Source organism: Triturus cristatus, chromosome 1_2, assembly GCF_964204655.1.
Source record: "Triturus cristatus chromosome 1_2, aTriCri1.1, whole genome shotgun sequence".
NCBI classification, from domain to species: Eukaryota; Metazoa; Chordata; class Amphibia; order Caudata; family Salamandridae; genus Triturus; species Triturus cristatus.
In genome coordinates, this window is record NC_140580.1 from 430370716 (window position 1) to 430397328 (window position 26613).

The 26613-nt window shown below is 43.9% G+C and overlaps 1 protein-coding gene across 1 annotated transcript in view; it reads left to right on the forward strand.

Annotated features, from left to right (window-relative positions):
* The window catches only part of TFAM (transcription factor A, mitochondrial), a 277871-nt gene that overhangs the window by 55599 nt on the left and 195659 nt on the right, over window positions 1-26613 (forward strand). The window contains exon 2 of the mRNA XM_085605807.1: window positions 14235-14386. Within this exon, the coding sequence (XP_085461933.1) occupies window positions 14235-14386 (152 nt within the window). The remainder of the gene's footprint in view (window positions 1-14234; window positions 14387-26613) is intronic.

Below are 26613 nucleotides of genomic sequence, written 5' to 3' on the forward strand. Positions count from 1 at the left end.
TCCCTTGTGGTGTCATAAAAGCATTCCAGGGTGTGATGTGGCCATCTTGGAATCATTTTAAAAGAAAATAAATACATAATGGCAGCTATATACCGACTGGCCGTCTTGGTATGTATTTTCTTAAAGCAAAATAAATCGAAGATGGACACAGGGCGTGCAAATGCATGCACTGGAACCTTCAGTAAGGCATTTTCTTTTATTATCACGAAAACCATTCCAAAACAGTTACCATGTGCTTCTTGGAGAACAAAAAAAGGTGTGAAAAAGCCAGTAGCTTTGTGCCTTGGTCCTGGTGTCATAGGTGAGATCTGTTTGCTCGACAATGCTTGTTAGGTTGAGCCTAGCGCAGCGTGCATGAGAGACTTCTCCGTGTGGTTCGCACTCGTCCCACACATTCCATTGGCCTTTACGTGTGGCTTTCAATAATGAAAGTACGCTAATGGCCATAGACAGGTGCGCGTCCCACCTTTCTTCTAAACCTTCCCTCCCTTGGCCTAGGGGTTTCGGGTGCGAGCAGCGGCGCGCATTGTGCCAGCTGCATTGCTCCCTTATCGTTATCTTGGCTCATGTTACTAATTAAAGCACGGTCGCTTTCGCGGCAGCACTTGTTTAAACTTTGTTTTTCTCCCTCTTTGATGCTTAGAGCTCCTACCAGTTCAAAAGGCCCCTTTAAATAAAATTAACACTAAAACGTTTAATGTTAGGGGAGAATAGTGTTTAAATCTGTGCAACAGTCTTAAATGTAAAGAAACTGGCATAGAATCCAATTGCTGTCCCAATGCCTGTCCCTCTCTCCACGCCCGGCTCGCTCAACCCAGTGGCGTAATGTACGCCCCTGCAGGGGGCTTAATTTAAGCTGGTGCCTGACGGTACGCACATGGCTAAATTCAAATAAAACAAAAAATGTACGCAAAATGTATATCAACGCCTTCATAAAACAACACTGAGTATCCTGGGTTGTATTTTCAGACAAGGCACAACTTTAAAAACAATGTACGCACGTCGCCCCCTCAACACCATGGACACCTTTGTCTGCCCCTTCTTTCATTAACGGGCACTCCCTGTCTCCATGCCATAACACTCCCTCAGTTCCTCCTTCCCTCCAGCCTGTCTCTTTCTTTAAAAACAGTTTATCTCAGGTCCTCATTTCCCCTCTGCCTCTCCTCTCTCCCGCCACCCCCTGTAGTACACCTTTCAATGTGTGTCAGTGTGTACTACGCCAAGCTGTTGGCCCTCGCTCAACCCAGTGGCGTAATGTTGGACCGTGCAGGGGGCTTAATTTAAGGCCATGTATGCCGGTACGCACATGGCCAAATTCAATTAAAAAAAGCTGTTGGGGCAAGCTCAACCCAGTGGCGTAATGTTGGCCCCTACAGGGGGCTTACTTTGAGCAGGTGTCTGCATTATAGCTAACGGAAAAAATATAAAAACACGTTAAAAAAAAAAAACACAAAACTTCCAGACGGAAAGTTTAGTTGCATAAACAAATGTGGGGATATTTCTACGCCTTTATGCTCGGGCACTGCCTCTGTACTTTATGTATAATACTGGCCCAAATGTAAATAATACAAAGGATGTAATCGCGTCCTCAGGTGCTTCCCCGCACTCGTATTAAAAAAGTTGTTGTGACAAGTGTTAACAGGAAGCAGACCAGCCCCACCCCTGCAGGGGGCTTAATTTAAGCCGGTGTCTGCCGGAACGCACATGGCTATATTCAAATAACACAAAAAGGTTAACGCACAATATATAAAAATTCATTCGTAAAACAACACTGAGCATCCTGGCCTGCCATTTCAGACAAGGCACAACTTTAACAAGCATTGGCATAGCCAATAGGTCTAGCCTTTGGGACCTTATAAGTGTTGCATAACTAAATACTTATAAGGTCCCAAAAGCGAGACCTATTGGCTATGCAAAGCGGCCGCGAAAGTGAAAGTGATCGCGATCATACATCAAAGAAGCCGTGCGGCCGCGAAAGTGAAAGTAATCGCGGTAAAGCGCGGCGCCCGCGCACATGCACTGTAGCTCTAGGCTGGCCTGGTAGCACCTTTTGGAGCCCTCTCAATAAGTCTCGCCAGACCAGCGCATGCGATGGGTCAGGCGAGACCTAAAAAGGTTGTACACACAATGTTTTAGCTGTGTAAATCTACACTAACGTTCATATCCTTAAAAGGCCCCTGCCAAAACAATCCAACAAAAAGGTGCCTACTACAGAAAAGAAAGCACACGAGCATTAGAAGAGGTAATTTTTAGATGACGGATTACCAAATGGTCTTAACATCCACACTGGACAAACACACGGACACAGTTCAGAAAGCAAGCAGATTGTCACTGTACAGCAGATCTAAAGATAAGCCGCTGTATACCAGGCGTCCCTTGTTTTAAAGCTCCTATAAATGTATTTCTGTGTGTAATACTCCAGGCTGTTGGACGCTTCATTTTAGTTCCAAAAACAAATGTCGCTATCTCACCCCCCTTATGCTCTAGCGCTGCCTCTGTGCCTTATGTACGAACAGCGGCCTCGGTGACCTTCAGCGCTAATGACGGTGCTATCAACCTCTTCACGGGATATTTAATTTCACAGCACCGACACCGCTCTGTATCACAGTGGCCAAACACACAAAGTCCTATTATTCTCAGCATCCTTTCACCAGGGGCGCACGTCAAAATAACCATCTTGCTCACGCAGAACAAGCAGTACAATTATAACTTAAGTACACCAATAATAAATGGCTCATTGTGAAATGGACAGGTACAAAATAATTATTTTGTCAGCCTGTCCTTTCGGCAGACGGCACACCACGGGTTTCCTCTGTTTTTCATGCACCCTCTTCTTCCACACCACGGGGCCTCCTCCTGGCCTTCTTTCACATAAACTCAAAATATTATCCGCATCTATTGCCCAGGGTCACGCTTCACAAATTTACATCAGTCCCACGGACTAAAATGATTACTTTAATGCGACAATAAAAAATGACACACAAAAAAATAGACCGGTACAGGAGAAAAAAATCAGCCTATCCTTTCTGCTACCACCAAAACACGTGTTAGCTCTCAAACCTATATTTATATACCCCCTATTCCTCCACACCACAGGGCCTCCTTATTTCAAACAGTTATAGCCTCTGCGGCTTCTCTCCCCTCAACGCCGTGGGCACCTTTATCTGCCCCCTTATTTCTTAAGCATGCACTCCCTGTCTCCAGTTGCACACATTGGCACTTAGTGATTATCACTTAAGCACCTTCAATCTTACAAAAGTTCCATCCTGCCTTCATTACATTATAGCATTCAAGGCCTCTATACTACAGCGCTGATCGTTACTTAATGCCTTACTCACACTACTACCACCTCAAAGCTCTAGAAGCATACATTATCTATCAATCAATCAATCAATCAATCACTGCATTTGTAAAGCGCGCTACATACCCGAGAGGGTCTCAAGGAGCTGGGGAGGGGGGGGTGCTAGTGGTCGAAGAGCCAGGTCTTGAGGAGTCTTCTGAAGGCCAGCAGGTCCTGGGTCTGTCGTAGGATGGTGGGGAGAGTGTTCCAGGTCTTGGCGGCGAGGTAGAAGAAGGATCTGCCGCCGGCGGTGGTTTTTCGGATGCGAGGAACTGTGGCGAGGGCGAGGTTGGCTGAGCGGAGGCTGCGGGTGGGGGTGTGGATGCTGAGTGGGTTGTTGAGGTAGGTGGGTCCGGTGTTGTGCAGTGCTTTGTGTGCGTGGATCAGGAGCTTGAAGGTGATCCTTTTGTTGACGGGGAGCCAGTGCAGGCCTCTCCAGTGGAGTGTGATGTGGCTGTGGCGGGGGACGTTGAGGATGAGTCTGGCCGAGGTGTTCTGGATGCGTTGGAGTCGTCTCAGGAGCTTGTTTGTAGTTCCTGAGTAGAGGGCGTTCCCGTAGTCTAGTCTGTTGGTGATGAGGGCCTGGGTAAAGGTTTTTCTCGTGTCGAGGGGGATCCATTTGAAGATCCTGCGGAGCATACGGAGGGTGTTGAAGCAGGACGCGGAGACGGCGTTGACTTGCCTGGTCATGGAGAGAGTGGAGTCGAGGATGAACCCCAGGTTGCGTGCGTGGTCCGTGGGTTCCGGGGCTGTGCCTAGTGACGTGGGCCACCAAGAGTCGTCCCAGGCTGATGGGGTGGGTCCGAGAATGAGGACCTCTGTCTTGTCTGAGTTCAGCTTCAGTCTGCTGTCCTTCATCCAGTCGGCTACGGCCTTCATTCCTCTGTGGAGGTTAGCTTTGGCGGTGTGGGGATCTTTGGTGAGGGATATGATCACCTGGGTGTCGTCGGCGTAGGAGATGATGTTGAGATTGTGTTGTCGTGCAACATTGGCGAGGGGGGCCATGTAGATATTGAACAGTGTCTGGCTGAGGGAGGATCCCTGTGGGACGCCGCAGATGATCTCAGTGGTTTTGGAGCAGAAGGGTGGGAGGCGGACGCTCTGGGTTCTGCCAGAGAGGAAGGATGTGGTCCAGGCCAGGGACTTCTCTTGGATACCGGCGTCATGGAGGCGTGCTGATAGGGTGCGGTGGCAGACCGTGTCAAAGGCTGCTGATAGGTCCAGGAGGATGAGGGCGGCTGTTTCTCCTTTGTCCATCAGGGTCCGGATGTCGTCAGTGGCGGCGATGAGGGCGGTCTCGGTGCTGTGGTTGCTGCGAAAACCGGATTGGGAAGGGTCCAGGATGTTGTTAACTTCGAGGTAGCGGGTCAGCTGTTTTTTGACAATCTTCTCGGTCACTTTTCCTGGGAAAGGGAGCAGGGAGATGGGCCGTAAGTTCTTGAGGTCCTTGGGGTCCACCTTGGGCTTCTTCAAAAGGGCGTTGATCTCGGCGTGCTTCCAGCTTTCTGGGAAGGTTGCTGTCTCGAAGGAACAGTTGATTGTTTTCCGGAGGTGGGGCGCGATGGTTGCGCTGGCTTTGTTGAAGACGTGGTGAGGGCAGGGGTCCGATGGGGATCCATAGTGGATGGAGTTCATGGTTTTGATGGTGTCTTCGTCGCTGACGCTGGACCAGACGGTCAGGCGACTGGTGCGAGTGGTAGTCGCAGGGGTGGTGGATTCGGTGGTGGGTGCGGGGGGGTCGGAGTTGAAGCTGTCGTGGATGTCGGTGATCTTGCGGTGGAAGAAGGTGGCCAGGGAGTCGCACAGGTCTTGAGATGGCGGGATGTCATTGGAGCTGGGGTTGGAGAGTTCTTTCACGATGCTGAAGAGCTCTTTGGTGTTGTGTCCGTTGTTGTCTAGGCGGTCCTTGAGGGCGGTCCTCTTGGCGGTCATGATGAGTTGGTGGTGTCTGTGGGTGGCGCTCTTGAGGGCTGTGTGGTTGTCTGGTGTTCGGTCGTGGAGCCATTTCTTCTCCAGCTTCCGACAGGTGTGCTTGGCGATCCGGAGGTCCTCGGTGAACCTCGGCATGCCACAATATCATTCAGTGCCATTATTTGCTATATGTTTAACAAAACAACAATGTCTCAACTGGATGTCATTAAAAAGACAAATTTCAAAGCAATGATGAAATCACAAGGAGAAGGAAGGGAGACCACAAAGAAATTCATGAAAAAAGTATATTGTAAGTAGTTAGAACAGCACTACGGTACAATAAAGGTACAAATGACCAAAACACACAAGTGAGCACTGGGCGTGCTAGTGATGGTGAACAGCGCAGTGAACACAATAGGTGAAGACAGCGTGAACGGCGATGAAATAATAATGACAATGTGGTCATAAGAATATAATTATATACAATCTAATTTGAACAAATTTACAAGTGACCACAGAAAAGCCATAGTTCTTTGCTGAGGATTGTCGACGGCGTTTCAGCCTGATTGATTTCAGGCCATCATCAGGACAATGGTCATAAATAAACGTGTGCTGTGAGGAAAGGAAAAAGAAAAGGGAGGATTTTAAGTTATCTCAAAGAGAAAGGCCCAAATAGAAAAGTAACCCCAAGAATGAGGGAAAAAGGAGAAAATTACCTGGACGTAGTACAGGTAAATACGGAGAATCCAATAAAGATAAATCTGGATACAAATCAGCGTATAATCTAAGGGGGAACAGAAGGGCGAAGGGAGCGGGATTAGTAACCAAAATCATAAGTACAATGGGAGGGGGGGGGGGGAAGGGGTTGTACTTATAGTTACCAGTAGTTTAGTAATCAGGGGTAAACATCACTGGGGTCTGCAACCGGGAAATACTCGAAGTCCGGGAGCCAGGTGTAGGCATCAAAAAATACGTGCCTGAAGGGACGGAAGGGGAGAAAGGAATGAAGTAGAATTGTCTAAGATAATAAGGAGCGGAATCATGAACGGCTCCTACATTGTATAATCTTACCTCGGGGGAAGAATCAAAACTGACTCGATCGAAAGGCTGGAACAAATCCTCAAAGAATGCGGGACGGAGCGGCGAATCAAGCGTCCATGCCGGTAGCAGCAAAACCCTTCGCAACACTATTAAGAGTCAGTTACAGCGTGTCACATGATCGGGACAAAACGGGGAAAAGGCTAGAACTATGACTGGCGTGAGTTGAATAGTGCCCCGGGGGGACAGTTTAGAAGAGAAGAAGAGTTGGAACGAGAAACGGGCAAGCGGGGAAAAACACCGAGAGTGAGCGGTTCGAGGCTGGTATTAACCGCACTGGGAGAAATAAATAAAAATAATAGTAATGATTATTTATTTATATTGCAAGTCACAGTAAAATAAAAATTAAAAATACATTTATAAGAAAGAAGGAAGGAAAAAGGAGTGGGGGTGGGGTTTGAGTGTGCTGGAAGGGGCACCAGGAACAAATTGAGAATGGATAGGAAGGGGATGCGGGGAGGACGGGGTGGGGTGGAGGGGTTGTGTTAGTGGTGGGGAGGGTAGGGTAGGGGGGGGAGGGGGGAGGGGGGGGTTAAAAAGGGGGGGGCGGGGAAAGGAAAACAAGGTATAAATCAATTTAGGACATGATAGAAATTACATCAATCTGAGATTGGATAACAAATTCATAGTGACATGTATAACAATCATGTTTTCCGATGAATCACATACATATTAACAATCGAGATACAATAACGTCATATCCACAGTAATCAAAACCAATTCTATATATGATAGAGAGACAGGAAACCGGGGCGTAAAGAACAGATGGATAGAACAAAGGGGAGTAGACCTAATTATAAAGATAGTGGGCAACATAATTATATGTTATGCCAAGACAAATCAGATTTGTATCCAATAGATTAAGAAGAAGGGGACAGAGAAGGGGGGGGGGGGTTGGGGGAAGGGAAGAAAAAGGGGGGGGGGGAAGAAGGGGCGGGGGGAGAAGAACGGGGGAGGGGGAAGAAAGGAAAATGACAACGTGAATGAAACAGCGGGTAATTCAGAGGGCAATGGGTCATATGTTAAAAAACATGTCAGAACAAGTAATCAAAAGGGGAAGTTAGGATGTGTTGATGACTGTATTCCATTCATCCAAAGTATTCAATCCATGATTGACTGAGTCACAGCGTGCGATCCATCGGCATTCGCATTTGTTCAGCAAGAGTTGAAGATTACCCCCTCGTAGTGGGAGTATTGGGCGATCAATTACTTGCCAGGTCAAGTCGGTTTCTGAATGGTTTTTTTCTCTGTAATGTGCAACACATTTGCTATATAACAACGCCGGAGAAACCTATTCCCGGACTAACAGGAACATTTCGAGAACATCCAACTACCCATCTGTACGTTCCTGGCGCCACATTAATTAACATAGGAGACTTTGGGAAAGCCACCAGCATTGAACATTCACAAACTACAGTCAAAACAAAAACAATGCTATTAACCCCCTACTGCGAAAGTTTTCACCCCTTGCCCAATCACACCACGTCTGGCTCCATCCTATCTCTGCATTTTCTTCAAACGTAACTTCGTTCTTTGTTACCATTCCAATTCCTTTACAACCTTTTATTACCTTTTACCTTATTTAAACTCCAAAAAGCTACTTTTTCAAACACTTCGTCATTGCTGCTCCCACAGAAATATCGTGCCACTTGTGCTGTTTCCTCTGCTAAATCGTTGGTAAGTACAATGCAGCTTATAAAAAAAAAAAAAGTTTGAAACCACTGTTAACTACTTTATTTTAATTAACTTACCCTTTCTATATACTAAAAAAACTATTTCGTAAATTTTTCAAAACAATATGGTATTTGCTCCTCATTCCTTCTACCATAGACACTCAAAACAATATTCATAAAATATGCCAATGCTTCCATTTCAATGGACACGTTTTAACATTATATACTTTCTTTAGATACAAAAACAACTGCTTCAACAAACGCTTCTTCCAGATGGGTTCCAGTGGAATAACGTTACCACCGTAGTCTCCACGATACATATATTTAGTAGTGTGTGTATAATAAAAGTATATTTACTTTTTACATTTAAAAAAATGACTACATTTTTATTACTGTTATTAATGCATAATGGTGAATGCTAACTACTAGCCAACACAAACACCCTTTAATAGTCTTTCAACTACACTACACTAAAACAGTAAACTGCTACAATTGGGTACTTTTTTTTCATTTACAAAACACTTTGCAAAATATTACTTATGGAGTCCTCCTATTCAGCAAAACTAATTACACCTCCCAAAGGCGAGACCTATTGGCTATGCCAATGCTTGTTTTTATGTAGTTCTTAATACTCTGCCTTTTGGTTATGTCAAACAATTCCCATCATATGCAGATGGTTAACCCATGGAACATGTAGGCAGAGGGACTCGGATCGTTTCTGTACCAGAGGAATTAAAGTGTCATTGGCACCAGCAATGCCCTATCTTTTCTGTTCTCCTGTTAGAAACATTAAAGGTGCCACTGCCACTATTCCAGGCGTGTAGTTGCCTATGTCTATGCTATGCCATTACAAGGGTGTGGAGTTTTAATAAATGTCTACTTCACCAAGTGACTGAATGCTTCAGACATCTTCTAAGCCTTTATATTAAAACAATCCACTTTATCCCATTTTGTGCCTTGCAGTGAAGTGACTGATTGATTATGGTGATGTTCGCCCTATGTAGGACCTACGGAAATATCCACGTTGCTTATGACAGGGATCATATTATTCGGCCTTTCTGGTTGCTATCACTACTTTGGGGGATGCAATTGTAAAAGGAAGTTACTTGATAATTGAATTGAAATGAAATAGAATTGATCAATCCTGCCTTCCCCACTTGACCCAACTGTTTGATCCTAGGCAATTGGCTAATTTCGTTTTACCTCCTTTTTCTTCATTATGACGCATAAGAGCACCTTGCAGTGCGTGAGTTTAGGATATATGCTGTACAAACCTAGTGTTTCATGTAATAAACTATAATGTTGCCCATGTATAACATCCCTGACCATCCATAGAATTCCACGTGGAAACTGACTTCCTTCTTAGTTCACTATTGTCATTGTTGTTTGGGTGTGAGAAAGCATGAATATTTCTATACTCGTATTTAGAAACTGTCCGTTTTAAATATAATAATTCTGAATGCTTTTCTCTATTCTGATGTACCAATGTGTTATGCTTCTGAATGTTAATGAAATACACTTTTTTTTTTTTCTTTTTTCTGATGAAAATGTTTATTTTGCCAGGTAGAAATGGTTTCTTTTTAAAACAAAAATCTTTTTATTGAACATGGAGATAACATACAATACAACCATGTCTTGTATGGAAGAAACTTTATCATATTTTTTATTGCAAGAGTTATTGAAAAATTAATGTGTTGCTAAAGTTAAGTTTTGCAGGGCATTTTATTTGCTTCTTTTACTTGCTAGCCTGTAAATAAACTCTTTCCCATTTAACATATTTTTGAATGCTAGTGCTTTGTGAAGTAAACATCATCCCAGTCCAGTCATTCAGCTGGGGGCCATGTGAAGGTCAGGAGGGCCGTACTTTGAATACCAATTGACTAGAATCAGTGACTGGTTTAGAGTTTACATCCAGATGAACTATGCAAGGTCTTGTCAAGTTTATAGCTTAATTCGCAAAGCTAATTACGCATTTATGCTTGACTTACGCATTCCAAAGTCAGTTTTGCATCAAAAGGATTTTCTCATATGAATATTTTCGTATGGCATACTTACTCACTGGGCATCAAAGTAGGTAGAAATTAGGGGTGGGCAGAATTTGCGTAGTCGCGTTACGCAAAGCTCTGCGAAACGGTAAAAAGTCTCCGCGAACACGCGGAATTGCTTATTCGCAATGCTTTTTTCCTGTTCGCGATCCCTGTATGCGTACTTGGGGGGGAAATATCTCGCGAACACGCATTTTGCGAACGCGAACAAGCCAAAAATTCCGTGAACGCAGAATTTTGGGCAATTCCATGTTCTCCGCGGAAATTCTGCAAATTCCGCGAGCGGAACGAAATTTACTGCCCAGGCCTAGTAGAAATGATAGGCCAACTGTTTCAATGCTGTGTGAGTTTGTGCACACCCACAAACTTGCATATTCAGGGTCAATCATCAACTTCTCTCCAGCCCTTTCCCATCCTGCGAAAGGTTGTAAATGTACTTCTAACATCAGCAAAAGTAAACTATTTTCCAGGTAGGAAGGAATCCCCTACTAAAATATTATGGGGTGGAAAATAATTTCTCAATGGTGGGAAAATATCTTACCACTTGAGAAATTAGAAGGAAAGGAAATAATGTTGCTCTTGCTCCGAACGTTTTCAAATGAACTGAGTGTTTATATTTGCTCATGAAAATCGGAATTCACCAAGTGTGCTTGGAGTATGGTTTCCAGGCACATTTCTGTAAACTGGAGCGAGTTACTGAAAGTCTCATATCTACACCAATATCATGTCATATACAGCATGTTAACTTTTTTGCCTTTCCTCTAAAAAGGTTGTAGTTTTATTTTAAATCCATGTTGCCCATAACGTTGCTCTTATTCATTTTTGCACTGATTCTCATTCTACAATTGTTTTTGTTACATTTAAAAAAAATTAAATACTGCCATGTAGCGAACATGTTGATTCCTTATAGAAAGTTGTCTGAAAAAAATTAGCCCGCTAGTTTTAAATTTTTTTTTTTTTTTTTTTTACAACTGCAAATATTTGGGTGCACTTTATTTTTAAGCCAATTTTACTTAATTTATTCTGCATATATCTGTGTGTGTTATGAAGGATCATCCTCGTAGCATTATAAATAGACGCAGATTTAAAATTTTGCTAACTTTTAGATGTTTTTATATTGTAATGTCTGTCAGTATTGTATATTGAACTTACAGCTCCATGAATTTCCTTAGTGTTCACCATAATAGTAAAGAATTTGCGTTAGTCAATCATTTATATAATGGTAATCTTGTACATATGGATCCAAATCTTACATTAGCAGTAGTCAATCCTTTTGTTCATAACTTTACTGTACACTCTAAATTGGCAGCCAAAGAGTTTGAGCTGCAGAGGGATGGGTCTACTTGTTAAAACAACAATATAAACACAAACGTGTTATCCATGACCTCATGCAATTATATTCTGGGCGTTGGGTGATGAGAATTCACCACCCGTGCAGGAAAATGCATCCCCCCCCCAAATGAGGGATGTATTGTGATCCTGAACCTGAAAAGCTGACACTATTTCCAGGTATTCTAGGTCCCACATCAGTGTGAAGAACCCATTTCCAGCACTATGTGTTTCTACATTGGACATCGTTGTACACTCCGTTCCCCCTGCCAGTGCACAGGGGATGTCTCCCCTTGGTTACTAGCACCTTCATAGAACCAGGCTAGGTTTGCTATCTTTTATTACACCCCTGTACTAGTGTGCATGTACTTTTCTACTTATACCAAAGTATTTGAAAAAGCCATCAGCCAACAACTCTCTTCACATCTGGAATGGCACTTCCTACTAATTCGGATTCTGCAGCAACCACAGCACTGAGACCGCTCTCTTCACGGCTACGAATGACATCGAGCCCTACTCGACCGAGGAGAGACTGTGGCTATGATACTCCTAGACCTCTCTGCAGCCTTCGATACAGTCTCCCACCGCACACTCATCACAAGGCTGCACAACCTAGGCATCCAAGGAGCCGCTTTCAGATGGCTCTCCTCTTTCTTCACTGGAAGAACCCATAAAGTCCACCTTAATCTGCAAACCGAAGCAAATACTCTGTAGAGTACCCAAAGGATCCTCGCTCACCCCACCCTATCAACACTTATGACGCCTCTGACCAGCATCGCCAAAACCCACAGACTCGACATCGTATCCTACACCAGCGACACACAGCTCATCCTCTCCCTCTCTGAAGACACTACCAAGGCGAACTTCCACAACTGCATGACAGACATCGCCAGCTGGATGAAAGACGGCTGCCTGAAGCTTAACACAGACAAGAAGGAGGTACTGATTTTTGGAAAGAAATGCTCCCCAAGGGACTCATCCTGATGCCCTCAGAATCTGGACCTACCCATACCCCCACTGATCACGCTAGGAACGTAGGCATCATTCTTGATAACAAGCTAACCATTATGACTCGGGTCCACTCTGTCTCCTCCTCATGCTTCTTCACCCTTTACATGCTTTATGAGATCTTCAAATGGCTACCCCAAAGCTCAAGACACCCCGTCACCCAGGCCCTCATCTCATGCCGACTGGTCTACGGCAACGCTCTCCTAGCAGGGATCGTAGCTCACCTCCTCCGACAACTACAGACTGCACAGAATGCCCCAGCCAGACTCTTCCTGGTTCTCCCTATATGAATCCTCATCACCCCCTACCTCACAGATTCCACTGGCTCCCTGTACAGAAATGATGCCAGTTCAAGCCCCTCACTCATGCATAGAAGGCCCTACACAACTGTGGACCCACCTACTTGAACCACCAGGTGAACTTCCATCAGCCCACCAGACACATCCACTACGAGTCCTTTTGTCTATCCCTGAACCCTGCATCAGATTTAGCCGAAGCGGAGGTTGCTGCTTCTCCTACCTAGCAGTGAAGACCTGGAACGAGCTACCCTTTAATATACAGACCTCCCCATCTCTTCCAGAGTTCCGAAAGTCCGAAGGCCTAGCTAATCAATTAGAACCTGCCAGCGCCTGAATACCCTCACAGTTGACAAGTAGTGCTCTACAAATCTACTGATTGATTGATGCCACCATCCACTCTTTCCTGTGGCTACTCTTTGTGACTCTTGTGCAGCAGTCCGTCCCATGCCTCCTCTTCTGCCACTTTACCTTCTATATCTTACCATCATGCTTCCATATCTGAGTCATCCATGCCACTGTGTCCCACTTAGTCTCCGTACATCTGCCCCCCCCAGCTTTCCGTTGCCTCCCTTCTCAGTCCTCAATAGCTTTGCTTACCCTGGCCTTCCTGCTGCCCCTTCATTGACCTCCATTGTGCCATCCATGCTCTCTAGGCCAACCTGTCTGTGCTAACCGTCTCCTTTGCCATGCTTCCTTGTCCAGTCCCTGCGCCTCCTTACATGTGCTTACCTGTATCACCCTGCTTATGACTTACTGTCTCTCCATGCATGTGTACATCCTGCCCTGGTTTGACTCTGTATTTGTCCCTTTTGTGTCCCCTGTGCGTCCACGTCTTCTCTGCTTCGGGGCAGTCACCTCCTCTACATGTACCATATATCTGTACCCAATATGCCATTTTGCTAGTGCACCCTCCTGCTCTTCTCTTTCAGTGTGCCTGCTGATTGTCTTTGCTGCAGTGTTCCATGCATCCTTCAGTGCTTCAGCTATTTGGTAGTAGGGGCTGGGGGACACATTTAACCAGTTATTTCCAGTACAGACAGAATTATTGGTCCCATTTTGTTCTCCTGTGAGTGAAGCTTGGACTGCTGCTTCCAGTACTGTAGTGTGCTGTTCGGTTTCTGTAGTTTACAGTAATGTAGTGACCTGACCTGACCTGACCTCTGTAAGGGTAGGTGTCTGTACTTTGCCCGTGTAGTAACTTTTCAATGTGTTTCATTGAAGATTTTCCCATTTACCTTCTCCCAGACCAGTATCTGTACGGCTGTGGCCGTTAACTCATGATTCCCCCCAGTATTCATCAGCTTTGTTTATTTTGTGCTGGTACATTTTCTAGAAATTGAAAAGGTGGCTCCTCTCGCTAAGGTTTGTAATCTTTGCCATTATAAAACAAGGGCTCTTCCAAGTCGGCTCTTCAGACTGAAAAGTGTTAGTTTATCATTGACATATTTTGTGATGGAAAAAATACAAGATCCAACTCTATACTTAAGATTGCCGCTCCTCTAGTATGAATTATTTTTGTTTCTCCCCGCAGGTGTTGCAGTAGCATTATCACCTGTCCCTTCGGCTCAACGGTGAGGTGGTTCACGAACACCACTGGTCCAGATAACCGCCCAAAACGACCACTAAGTGCTTATATCCGCTATGTGAAGGAGAAACAACCACAATTAAAGAAACAGTACCCAGGTATGATGAAATAAAAGTGTATTGGGTTAACGAGGAGACATTTAATGCAAAGTGTGAGCTTGTATGTTTTGGATCTTACTCCGCATTGAGTTTTTTTCCCCTAAAGTGTGGATTGGAGGGATGCATGGAGCGAGGTATGGTGAGTAGAACTTATTTGTGAAGGAGGAGTGGTATAGGCCATTAGACTATTGCTTGAGCTGGAATCAGTTTAAACAAAATCCGTTTTACCATTATACAAGCCCCGGGTCTTCTCTCTCTGGTCGATTGACTATTGCCATTGTTTTAGAGAAGATCAGGAGCAGTACATCCCAATAATTAAATTGCAATTTCTATTCTAAGTTCAGTCAATAATTAGTTTGGTATGGGTTAAAGGCTTTTATTATAAATCTTTTAGTAAGTCAACTTTATTAGATCACAAATGCATTCATACATTTTAGTCATTAGATTCTAATTAAAAATCAATAAGAAATCCATTAACAATCCATAATAAAAATGCATTGAGCGCTTTCATTAAGGAAAAAATCCCTATTCTAAGAATCGGGCTAAAATGGGTGTCAGTAAGAACCCATCAAGATTCATAGTTTGAGAGAATGAAAAAAAACATAAAGCTTCACTAATAGAGCAGTTCAAATAATCATTCACATCAGAGCTTCTCGTGCAAAGAATTTCAGGAAACTCCGAATCTCACAGCAACGAAGAATAAAGGAGGGTAAAAAGAATCTGGGGAAGTCATAAAGGCAAATAGTTTGGAATAATGGCCTGAGAAAGTGCGGACCAAAAGTGGTAGGAACATGCATTGTTATTATAAACAGTCAAAAACAATGTTGCAGTTCATGTTACATCTTCTCATCCTCTTGTCCATTCAGCTTTCAGTGTTCTCCAGGAAACAGGATCACTAGTCTTCTCACAAAAATACAATAGTCTACAGACAGCAATGTTAGTTTAGAAACCCAGATTTATTCGTTTTAGACTCCTGTGAAACGATTTTGCTTTCAAAACTTTTCTCGCGTACTGCAGTACATGTCTTACCTACTAAATATCAAATCGTATGTTTCCCTAACAATGGTCTATGTAAAATTCGAACATCTGTATTAACGAAAAGAAAATATTTATTATAACTCTAATCATTGGAAAAAACAAGTAAGATAAAAAGGTCAAGTTCATGTTTAAATGATGCGTTCTTTGTGAGGTTTTCTTCAAAATTTTGTTATGTGACCATTTCTAATCATGTGTTAACGGTGGTCTTTGTGTAAGTACAAACATTCTGCAAAAACACGCCTATAATATCGATCACTTTTATTCTTACTGGGTACATTTTTTAATTAAAACCCTAAGTCTTTCAAGATTCCGAAGAATGGTTCTTCCTTGATTTGGAGGTTTAATAAATAAATAAAAAAAATTGTCGTGTTTGGCTCAGAAACGTGTTTTACTAGGAAAGCGCACAAGTAAGTTAAAACAAGATACATGGGCTGTTATGTTTAATCCACGTAAGCAGTTTATCGAGCCAAAAGATTTCTATGTTGCCTAATCTTAACTGGCGTTCAGCTTTATGCCGAGTGGTGGGTCCACCCTGTGGTGAAAAAAGTGCTGACGCATCTTGTCATAGAGATAAAATCTAGATACTACCTCTGGTTTACTACTGGGCTACCTTAGTATTCAGAATATGGACAGTAATACAAAATGTTAGATGATTGTTCAAGTCTTGCTGGCACATTTCCTAGTAATCATAATTGGAAAGCACACTATTTATTTTAATTCATTATTTTTTTGCTATGTACTAGACATCAGTCCCAGGCACACTGAAGGAATGTTTCGCCAGCTGGTTAAAATGATGACACTCCCCCTGCCAAATAAACTTCTCTTAAGTCCGCAGTGAATTAATTGATATTCAGATTATAAATGCAATCAGTGACGCCACTTCATTAGGCCACGACTAGCCCGTAGTACCCTCTTAATACACTCTGTAGGGATACTGGCAGTTATTAACGTATTTTGTGACTGTAAATTCCACAAAATCAGGCAAAAACATGAATCTGTAACGTCTGTCAAATTTACTATCTTCACTGAATGCATTTATTAGGTGAACACTACCTACGTTCTATCTACTCCCTTGCCCACATCCTTACTGTCCTACTCATCGGCCCTAGAAGACCTCTAAACCTGCTGCCTATCAATCACTGTCCTCATTATTGGAAATATATATGTTTGAAAACTGTCATTATACAAGTACATGTACTTGCAGGCCTATTAACCGGTCTTCAGATCTTGCGCCTGAATAGTGATTAATTCAATAGTAATTCTTTGGTTTTCACAACATTGCACTGAACACTGAGGTCCTCCTCATAATTTGTCTGGACACTGGTGTCCTGGGGCTGTATGAAAAAGTTTTCCCCTCACCCCTCCTGAAAGGGAGAATTACTGCTCAGATGTGGACTTACTGGGTCCTTTAATGGGCAAATTTCCCACATCTATGCGAAAAGAACGCTGACCTTGCCACCTTCTGCGAGCAGGCAGAATGTGCCGGTGTGGGATTTGGAGGGTGGTGCAGAGACTCAGTGTTGTAGGGCACGCTTCTCCCTTTCTAGGGGTAGCATTGTCAGCTGTTGCAGAATGTGATCGGGGGGCTGGGCAAAGCTGCTGTTCGCGCCACTGCATCAAATGTACTAGAGACAAGTCATAATGGTGACTTGTGCTATTTCACCTGACATTATCAGCCTGGTTGAAATAGCCCAGCTCATAGTGAAAGACTACTTGCAGCCTGATTTTTTTGGGGGGGGGGAGGGGGAGTACGTGTATGTGCTTTTGTCTTTGGATAACTCAATAAAATCTGTTTAAAAAAAAAAAAAAAAAATCATGTTTCCCACTTAGTACTCATTGTTTCAGATATGAAATATCAAATACACACACATGCTGTGGCTATGGGCCAGTCTAGATGTGTGTTAAAGTGTAAAGTTTATCTTCGCCTCACCTCACTACATGACTGTTGGCAGCTCTTACCTTCCACCTCTATACACAAAGTACCCTAGAACTCAGTGTGGCTGGAAATTTAAATACACAGTTAAAACAACTGTAATGTATAGGTAATGGTGTATGATTGAACAACGCATGCCGTTACCATGCCATCATTACAACGTATGCATCTTTACCACGCATGCCTTTACCCTGAATATGCCTTTACCAATCATGTATTTACAACTAAAAATGTTGTTGTAAAGGTATGTATGCTTGAGACGTGTGGTAAACCATTTCAGGTAAGTATAATATATCCCTCTCCCTCCACCTACCCTCTCCCCCCTCCACTCTCCCCCTTCCCCTCTCCACCGAATACCAACCCAAAAATGACTCTTGCCACCCAAAAATCCCCACCCACCCTACAAAAATCCTTGCCACCCAAGAACACATACCACCCTTAACCCTGCAAATTCCCTTCCCACCCAAAAACCCACGCCCGTTCTAAACCCTAATGTGTATGTGTGTGTGATATATATATTCCTTCTTGCTAACGTAAGACAAAGTGGGCAAACAAGACAGTGTGTCGTATAGATAATTTATTCACAGCAACCTTCCAAATATATTACACTTACCTGTGAAATACTTACATTTTCGTTGTAAAGGCATGCATGGTAAATGCGTAGTCGTAAAGGCATGCTTGGTAAATATGCTTGCGTTGTAAATCTTGCTCTGGAAAGGCATACAGGGTTCAGCTCTCGTTGTGAAGGCTGTTTCCCATAGGTAAACAACAACAGGATTAACAACAAAAATCTCAGAATAAGGTTTATCATCAAGCTCATACGAGCTCTTTGGAGATAAAACCATCTAAAGTAGTAGATATAGTAGTACTCTCAAATATGGTGGCTCCGGTAGATCTTGCTACCCTTCAATGCTTGCATTAGCTGTCTGTTCGACATCTGGTGGGTGCTTCCACCAGTCTCCTAGCAGATTGGAGGCTTCTGTTGGTCCCTAAGTTGGTAATGATACTACTGGGTATAATTCCTTCCTAGGATCTCAGACCCCAGCATGCTTTCCTTATAGGCTCTATTTCCTTCCCATCTTCTCCACCTTCAGGTGATTTACGGAAATTACAGAATCCACGGTGAATGTTTTTCAGTGCTCCATTTTAAAACTTCTGATATTAAGCCTAACTCTGTGTTAAAAAATCAAGAGGATGGTGGAAGCACACTACCTCACATCCCAGCACTTGATTTGCCCCAGTGCTTATTAACACTTCAGTAGTAGTCTTTACATTTTCACCCTTGTTGGTGCAAGACTGTGCGGTTTAACTCTAGACACGTGTTTATGGATTAGTTTGTTCATCAGTAGCTAGCAACAAGGCATTTTGGGATTATCAGGTCTCTGTACCACTCACTGGGCGCAGGTTCATCAACTCAAGGTCGTTAGCTCTGTTTCTCAAGGGATCCTTTTTAAACAGAAGGGGGGGTGGTAGCACACTGCTGATCCAGCGCTACACTTTATCAGGGATCAATACTCCTCAATATTTCATACAAATGGCCCATACACATTCACACAAACTCATAAATCCTTGTTGCGCTGGGGTCAAGTTTTAATGGCATTAAAATTATTTCCTTCGCAGGTTTATGTTTAACATTTCTAAATACATAACTAGACCTGTATATCAACTCTTTCCTCTCGGTTGACGGACCAATTAGTTGAGTAGTTGATGGTAATAATAGTACTAACTATCTAACCAGCTAAATAATCAGACTCTCTGTAAGATTATTAAAGTGCATCTAAAAATGTTGTGAATAGTTAATGCTCATTGCATACAGGTTACAATGCAAACAAAGAATCTCATAAGAGAGGGATAAAACAATCAACAAAATGCGAACAGTGTCCTACTCATCATCAATATACGATATGCAAATGAAGGAGTGGATAGATGAAGAGGCATAAATTTCAGCAAAATAATGCAAAACAATATACGTATGACGGAGTGGATAGATGAAGAGACATAAGTTTCAGAGGCAAAAATACATTTGCAATTAATTATGCAAAGTACAAGTTGGAAATATAGTACAAACCCAAAGGATCAGTGAAATGCCACCTCCTGGCCATTGGAGTAGTGGGGGTCTCTTGGAATAGAGTCAGGAAACAAAGATTTCAAGAATATGGAACAGGACAGGTACAGGAACAGGTAGGCCTCTCTGCAAACTGACAGACAGCGACGGATCACCCCTCTCTCCTCTCTATCCGACCTAAGCCAGAGCTACCGGTAACCACACCCCCAAAGGTACCCCAGTTATACCCTAAAACCTACATGTCAACCCACATTAGTTGAAACATTTCACGGAATTCGACTTTTCATTGGTCGATTTGGGAGGTGGTGTATCACACCACCATGTTCTCATTCAAAATCTCTAATCTTTTGTTTATTCAGCTCTCCCTTAACGTAATGTACGACTAATCGATGCAAATACAACTTCATGTAACACTTTATGATTCTGTGTGCTACGTCCATGGAAGAAGTCTTGGGTCCCATGGCCAGTTTCTTCTTTTGGCAGGCAAACAATTTTCACTGAGCTGAACAGTCTTGGACTTTTGTTCTTTCCCGCAGCGCTCAGCGCTTCTGTCTGTTTTGTCAGGTCGTTCTCGCTCATTTTCCAGACCCTCATCTATCCGGACAACTTAAGAAAATGCAGGCCCATTCGGCTCACTATGACGAATAAACATAAGCATTCATTAATTACATGGAAATGCACTTTTCACTGTTTACCACCCACCTTTGCACTATCCCCTGTTTATATTTTCTTAGCATAAGCTTAAAGCAATAAGCAGCATTATTTATTATTGTTTTTAAAGCAAGATACGAAATGCGGCCTGGACATGCATTATTTTGTTTCCTTTCAAAGCACAATGTAAAATGCAGCTTAGTTCTTTCATGCATTAGTGCACTCATGCGCAAAGCGGTTCCCATGTGGTTCATTTCATTTCATTTTCCAACTTTATTTCGACTGAATTAGTCATAAAAGCTCATACAAAAAATACAGTACATTAGGATATTTGTCAAAGAAGCAAATGTAAGAACAATCTTTCCAGGGCTCCAACGTAAAATACTGTTGACTGTGAGTATTAAGTTATACAGTAGACATTCATCATATTAATACCAAGTCAGGTTATCAAATTCAAGTTAAAGACAGCTGTAATCTTCTTATCCTCCACATTGATGCTAGGAATGAAGAGACTGCAAATACTATTTGTCTAGATAGGTCTGATTTAAGTACCCTGAAAGCTTCCATACAGTGTATGAACCCCAAATTCCTACGGATAGGTAGGATCCAATATTTCCTGCTCTTTTTGTAGGCGGGACAAAAGAATAGCATATGTAAATCGGACTCTAATTCTGCATCACAACTGGGACAATTTTGCAAAGTGGGATGGGACCATTTAGCTGTAAATGCTCTTAGGGGGGAGTGTACCGTGTCTCCACTGTAAGAACAATTTCCTGGTAAAATCAGGTCTAATCTCACTCAAGGCCTCTTCAAAATGGTAATCGTCTTTAACTTTTAGAAACGATTGGGTTAGGATAGAAGATTGTAATTTGGAGATGGTCTCTGCTAATTTGGACTCGTAGTAAATATGGGTAAGTTTTTTCCGGGAGATAGTAAAACAAGCCGTCGCTGGGATTGTCCAGAGATCCGAAAGACCTAGTACACCCAGTTGTTTCTTTACATACAATAGACAAGGAAGTTTGTATGCGCTTGAGAGACTCAATATTTCCTCTAGTTCGTTCCTATAAACCTCCAACTCAGGTGTTGTCCATATCCTCCTCCAGAAAATCAAGGGCTTCAGGCCAAGAACATCATCTATTGGTCGTAAACCCAAGTCAAACCTTAAGGGGAGTAAAGGGGTACTTTGTGGTAGAGCTGTCAGATGTCTTCATGTGGTTCATGTATTTTTCATGTTAGTTTTCACTGCACGCAGTTAGTAAGTGTTATGGGGGTATCAATCCGAGAAGGTTTCTGTTGAAATGAAGACACTCTGAAGCGGGTAAAGTTCAAGCGTCTTTATTCTGTCATCCACTCTCCGCCACTGACAGCCTGTTGAACATTCCAAGGTGAACTCTGAAGGATCGTACCAAGAAGGAGGAAAGGCGGGGGAGGAAGGAAGCTACCACTAGGAAAAGAAAAGGAAAGTCACCTCAGGGAAGGACCAGGGAAAAGGAGAGAGATTACAACACATCTCCCTTCGAGGGAAAAGGAAAACCAGGGGAAAGGACAAAGTGAGCGGGTACCAAGACCTGTGAGTAACAAGCTTAATGTAACAGAGACATAGAAACCCCCAGAGTCTGGACGGCGGGGATCGCCAGCAGGGAAGGAAGGAAAAACCGCCCTGTTACATCTTAAGGAACAAATCAAAGCTACATCCATACCATAAGTACCAACTATATCAGAGAGATATTAGTACAAAACAATGACATACTAGAGGGGTCATGGTGGGATTGTCAGGCAGAATGCAAATACTGTGCAGGCAACTAGGGAGATGGGGAACCCCTCCCTCAAGCACAACATAGCAAGAAAGAAGGCAGAAGGAAAACTACGAAACGAGCAGGAGAGACATGCCAAGGACAACCCCCATCACACACACCAGCCAGGCAGGCCAGAAAGAAAGACGAATAAGGCAAACGTAAAGCATTCACCAGCCTACCTACGAACGAACACAAGGAGGAGGGAATACAGATCACCACACGACAGGGAAAGAAAATGCGAACAAGGTAAGGCTGGAGACACAGGACGACATCAAGCAATGTGACGTCCAATCTCACCGACGAATCCAAGTATGACAACACAATGAAAACTGAACAAGGAGGAAGCGGAGAAAAAGCAAAGTATGTACAGACAGCAAACTATTACTTCCCCCCCATATTCAATAAACAATCCCAATGCATGAGCTGACATACATTATACAAAATCCAACATGCAACTTGTAAGAGGAAGATATCAGTCATGGGGACTAGAATACCTAACCCTCCTCTACTCCTGCGAGCGAGGTGAGGAAAACTTAAATGGGACTGAACCCTTAAGGCGCCCTAAGTAGGGAGCCCAGAAATGTACATGGTTTACAGCTCATAAAATATGTGCCCAGGTAGGGGTGACAAAGTAACAGTGAATGGAAGCATGACCCCTAACCGGTGCCCTAATTTGAGAGTAACAACCGTACTTTACCAAGGACGGCAAAAGTATGGCAAACATGAACCATCCCCAACCTATGCAAGGCTATAAAAAATGTACAGTGGTACACAAGTACACCAAGCAATAAACCATGGCGGTGTGTACCCACAACCCATGAGCGAAAGGTGAACCCAAAATGTACCGGGTGAGTGCAAGGGAAATGGTCAACCCATGCCCTCCCTGTGTAGGGAAAATAATATAAAGTGTAAATAAGCACACCACAAAACCTGAAAATGAGCCCCCAAGATTCGGTGCTGTTCCAAGAACGTGAAATGTAGCCCCATAAAGCATGCATGCTCGAACCCATATGCACCTCCAACCCTAGAGGTGTCCCCACAAGGAGGAGAAGGCCAGATACTTATGAGTCTCAATGTTGAACACCCAGTGAAAACCTGCGTGCGCCCACTATTGGGAAGTTCCAACGGAACTCATTTCCTGTGAAGACATGCGGTAGTCAAGAAGCTGAAACTAGTGTAATTTACAGAAATGCCACAATGCTTAAACATAAAGGATACCAAAATCGGCCAGGCTTAGCCAAACGCACTGTCCACCTTATAGGTCCTGATAGTAGACATGAATTCTGAAAAGTTCAGCATTGTAATGGCTTTCAATAAAAGCAAACAGTCACTCTCAGGTGTCCCATCATGCCCTTGAACACAGAAAAAACTTGTAGATTGGAAATCTTGCAATTTCTGTGTGCGTTTGCGGATCTAATAGTCTACTGGTTCCTTCAGATACATTAGGCACCGAAAATGAGACGTCTAAAAAAGTTTCACCCTGACTCCATAATATTGACATACCTTAGGCTTCTAATTCACTTCGATGAGCATTTAGGGAAGCACACCCCAAGTAGTTAAGCTTACTAAAAACCACACTGATAGGTCACCACCTGCTTCCTTTACCCTGAAGAAGCTTGCTGTCATAATTGTTTACAATCCTAAAAACATGGAGTCATGTACGGAACGTCGAGCCGGATGGCTATCGGTGCAATAATGCACCAAAGTGTTCACTGTGCGAAATACGTCACCGTTGGAGCTGGTGACGCGCTGGACGTCGGTTGAAGTGGCGTTCGACCTCGAGCTTCCATCTGAGGTAAATTTCCCCGCAAAGATTTTCAACACGGAATGACAGTTATTACTTGTTACCGTGCCAGCATTGCGCACACATAGTGAAGTGAACTCCAGTTCACAACATATTGATCGAAGGAAATGTAAAGAATCACCATGCTGAGCGGAAGCGGTGTGACCCGTCGCTCAACACAGTGCAGGCACATATTGCACAGCACAAATACGAAGCGATGACAACAGTCACTTTGTGAAGGTCGTAATGACAGGATAATTAGTAAAAGGTATAACTTCCCCATAACATAGTGTATATGCGTACACGGTCACACAGCATGGCCAGGAGCATCATTCCATTACTTGCCACATTTGTAGTTGTAAGCAAAGGGGTATAGGTGTGAGAGAGGGTGCACCATCGTGGTTGAGGGAAGTGAACTTGTTGAAAAATGGATATTTCATCACTGTCGAATCAGCGTAAAGACAGTCACAGAACCCTCCGGAGACAGGCACCTTTATGTAAGCGTGACACACAACTCACCAACACAGCTCCCTCAGCATTACGTAAGCATGGAATAAGGTGCCTGTAATTTCCCAATGCCAAGTTAAACCTCAGTCACATATTTGCCCCGAGAGACTGGCATGCTCAACTTCATTTATAAATTGTATACTTCTGGCCATAATTAGATTGGATGAACTCAGAGGTGGAGTTGCGCGTGGAAACCCCCCCAACTCGTGTTACCTCAGCCTTATAGATAACACCCATCTTAGTACGAAACAGCAGCTGTGGGGAACCACAGATGCTATGCAGTAAGTAAGAATCAACCATTGTAGTAGAAAGATAATATTAACGCCAGGTCATATGGTGCAGAAACTTGACAGGAAGAATATGTTTCCCAACGAAGAAGACACCGAAAAACATAGAGTTAACAGGTGAGTCACTGGAGTAAATCGCAGGATTCAAAGTTCAAAATGGTTAGCGTTACTTTGCCCCCGGACACCCAGCGCAGGCAGTAAAATGACTCCAGTACATGCCAGTTGTAGAGATAGAATCATGGTCGTGGAGAGTGCCCCCAAGTGCATCAGCCTGAAAGCGGTGATTGCATTCCCATTAAAAAGGAAGTGGAAAACCACACAGTATAGTTGTTTCACCATAGTCCAATAGTATAAAGCAGATGAGCACCACACGCCTGAGCTGGGGCTGGCCGTAGGTGTGGTTGTTCATCCTACCTGTGTAGACTCCTTTTCCTCACATTAGAAGGTAGTTTCTTGGAAGAGACATGTTCTGCAGAAGAAACCAGCGCAGGCTCCCGAAATGCACACAATCCAATGACCACAGACAGAAGGACCACCCATGTGCGCAGGAACACAACCTCCACCCGCCGACTTCTGAGAAAGAGCGGCACATTTGGTAGATTAAACAGGTAACACACTGCAGCTTCCCTTGGAGAAAACCACACGCGACCTGCTACACTCAGCAACAGTTCATAATGGAGATGAAAACAGAGAAGAGCGGCACTAGGCTGCACTTCACAGCGGAGCGAGTAGGATCCACGGTGGTCAAGACATAACACAGGAAACTGTTGCGCCATAGTCAAAGACTCCGGCAAGCCCCCAGTCTGCGTCCTCCAGGAACTGAACCGCAGAATATTAAATCCGAAATGTAGAAAGAAAGAAGCACTGAAAGGGGAATTGACATGTATGGCCCCCTTCGCCAGCAGTCAAGGAACTTTGGAAAGCCCCAACTCTGCGTCCTCACAGGCAATGAACCGAGGAATAGTAAATCCGAAATGCAGAAAGGAGAGAGCACCGAAAGGGGAGATGACAGAAATGGCCCCCCTCGCCAATTCGTCGCCAGTGTTGAAATGAAGACACTCTGAAGCGGGTAAAGTTCAAGCGTCTTTATTCTGTCATCCACTCTCCGCCACTGACAGCCTGTTGAACATTCCAAGGTGAACTCTGAAGGATCGTACCAAGAAGGAGGAAAGGCGGGGGAGGAAGGAAGCTACCACTAGGAAAAGAAAAGCAAAGTCACCTCAGGGAAGGACCAGGGAAAAGGAGAGAGATTACAACAGTTTCTTTTTGCAAAACCCTGCTCCATCACTGCGTAACTTCCCAGCTCTCAATTTGATCCACTGCATCATGGGTTAAAAAATCAGTTCTGGTATGAAAAAAGCTAATGAGGCGAAAGGCGATGGATATGCAAATATCAAACATTTGCTAAAGTGCTAAATTCAGGGAATGTTTCCATCTTGCCACCATGGGCAGTCATGTTTCATCAAAATATGACTGCAGAAGGAGACACATTCTTCGTGATTGCATTAATTATATGCCTGTCCTTATCAGTAGGGGTGGCAATACATAGATTACCAAGATAATTTTGGCAACTGTAGCAGCCACTATAAAGTCAGCTGGGAAGCGGAGGGTGCTAAGTCATAGCTTCCTCAGTATCTGCACTTCTCTCAATTCTTATGGACCCTTGACCTTGCTGGTAGGTCGCTCCCCCACCACACAGCTCCGCCTGTGTGTCCTGACGCTGCTGTAGATGTTGAGGCCATCCTACACCCGCAGGCTGCCATCTGCGCCTCATCCCTGGTGGCCAGTGGTAGGCCTTAGATTTGCATCTCTGTCGCTGTCTGTCTTCCCTGTACTGCCTGCATTTTTACCTGTGCCCGTTTTGCTTGCCTCCTGTTCCCCCTCGTTGCCCCTTCATTCTGTGCCCTCTTACCTTCCGTTTCCCCCTTGCTGCCCCTGATTTGTGCCAGTTTTGCCTTCTGTTCCCCCCTCGCTGCCCCTGATTTGTGCCTGTTTTGCCTTCTGTTTCCCCCTCGCTGCCCCTTCATTGTGTGTCTTCTTACCTTATGTTCCCCCTGATTTGTGCCCGTTTTTGCCTTCTGTTTCCCCCTCGCTGCCCCTGATTGTGCCCGGTTGCCTTCAGGTGCCCTCACCGCTCCCGTTCCCGCTGCTGCGTCCCCTGCGGCCC